At 54.5% G+C, this 235-nt stretch overlaps 1 protein-coding gene across 1 annotated transcript in view; it reads right to left on the bottom strand.

Annotated features, from left to right (window-relative positions):
• STRA6 (stimulated by retinoic acid 6) overlaps positions 1-235 on the bottom strand; it is a 10,152-nt gene that overhangs the window by 5,820 nt on the left and 4,097 nt on the right. The window contains exon 7 of the mRNA XM_009871467.1: positions 48-115. Coding sequence (XP_009869769.1) covers positions 48-115 — 68 coding nt within the window. The remainder of the gene's footprint in view (positions 1-47; positions 116-235) is intronic.

Raw genomic sequence — 235 nt, 5'->3', positions numbered from 1 at the left:
GTCGCAGGGCTGGCCCAGGCAGAGCTTTGGGAAAGCATCATCCTCACCTCCCCTTCCCTGGGCGTTTGGACAGGACAGCCTTTAGGTACTTCTTGTAATAACCTTGCCCTGTAACCTTAAGGAGAGCAGCAATAAATTGCCTGATCAGAGAACAGGGACACACTCAGGTGCTCAGGGCAGAGAGAGGTGACTCTTTTTTGGGGGTGCCAGAGCATCTGCATACCACCCAGCAGCC

Source organism: Apaloderma vittatum, unplaced genomic scaffold (assembly GCF_000703405.1).
Source record: "Apaloderma vittatum isolate BGI_N311 unplaced genomic scaffold, ASM70340v1 scaffold27460, whole genome shotgun sequence".
In the NCBI taxonomy this organism is placed as follows: Eukaryota; Metazoa; Chordata; class Aves; order Trogoniformes; family Trogonidae; genus Apaloderma; species Apaloderma vittatum.
The sequence above is the reverse complement of the archived record's forward strand: the minus strand, read 5'-3'. Positions and strand labels throughout refer to the sequence as shown.